The sequence below is a fragment of the Trachymyrmex septentrionalis genome, unplaced genomic scaffold, assembly GCF_001594115.1.
Source record: "Trachymyrmex septentrionalis isolate Tsep2-gDNA-1 unplaced genomic scaffold, Tsep1.0 C3546408, whole genome shotgun sequence".
Taxonomy (NCBI): domain Eukaryota; kingdom Metazoa; phylum Arthropoda; class Insecta; order Hymenoptera; family Formicidae; genus Trachymyrmex; species Trachymyrmex septentrionalis.
In genome coordinates this window covers 1-1,054 of record NW_017303885.1, presented here as the reverse complement: position 1 = coordinate 1,054, position 1,054 = coordinate 1, and the positions used below count along the sequence as shown (strand labels likewise).

The window sequence follows — 1,054 nt, the reverse complement described above, 5'->3', positions numbered from 1 at the left end:
TTTAATTTTTACAATATTTTTTATATTGTATTCGAAAATTGATATTACCTTAGGTATTATTGTAGGAAGTGACCGATTAGTAGAAAACGCCGTCATAGAATAGTGCATTATACTATCGTAATCATATGGTAATCCATAATTAGTCACGATACTATTATTTAATAGCTCGAAGTTGAATTCATCTCCTGTAAGAATCATTTATTAGTCCCCTTTAGTTTAGTATTAATTTACATACTGTATTGATTACCCTTTCTCATGTTTTCCCATATTATGTTGATGTATTTGTCGCGATCTGGTCTCATATGCTCATGATATACACCTAAAATGTGCAATAGCTCATGTATTGAGTGTCCAACTATGTGAAAACAATCCTTCACGTTTAGATTTAGAATACTTGGCCCGTAAGCGTTACATCCTATATCAGAGTAGCAACCCGCATCGTGACCTGTGATATTGACCCAATTACTTTTTGTTGAAAGCTCTGCATAGTCATCAATACGGATGAATTTAATGCATGTCTTCGACATTATCATTTGTAATGCAGTCTCCAGCATAATGAATTTTAGCGGCTCATTAACTGGAACAGATAATAAATGTTTAAATATTTAGATCTGATAAATAAGCTTTAAATATTATATAGTAATATTTGATTTTTATTGGAATACGTAAACTTTATTTGTAAACTTGTTTTAGTTGCATGTAGACTACTATTTTGACTTAGATTTGCAGAAACGACTCACCTATGGATGAATGAACGTAATAGTTGACGATACCATTAGGCCATAGTAAAGTTTTCTCCGTTGTAATGGTTTTTCTTGATTTCCGACGTATATCTCCTTCTCGTTGTACTCCTTCTTCAGGATTATTATATTGAGACCATAAATCAACTATGTAAATATAAATAGGGTAATTATTCTTATTAGTGACCGATATTCATAGTCGATTCTTATATTCAAGACTGTACACTGAAAAAAAATATAGTCAAGATATATTTATTTGATATAAGAAATGTTAATTTGATTTAACAATCATTTTTTTTACTGAACAAATATTT

The 1,054-nt window shown here is 30.1% G+C and overlaps 1 protein-coding gene across 1 annotated transcript; it reads right to left on the bottom strand.

Annotated features, from left to right (window-relative positions):
- Positions 1-12: 12 nt before the first annotated feature.
- On the bottom strand, positions 13-887 carry LOC108747341 (zinc metalloproteinase nas-7-like; the record flags this gene model as incomplete). Its single annotated transcript, XM_018484785.1, has 4 exons — positions 13-185; positions 248-319; positions 395-577; positions 741-887. Coding segments are annotated over 4 exons (575 nt in total), but the record flags the coding sequence as incomplete, so codon positions are not given.
- Positions 888-1,054: the final 167 nt, after the last annotated feature.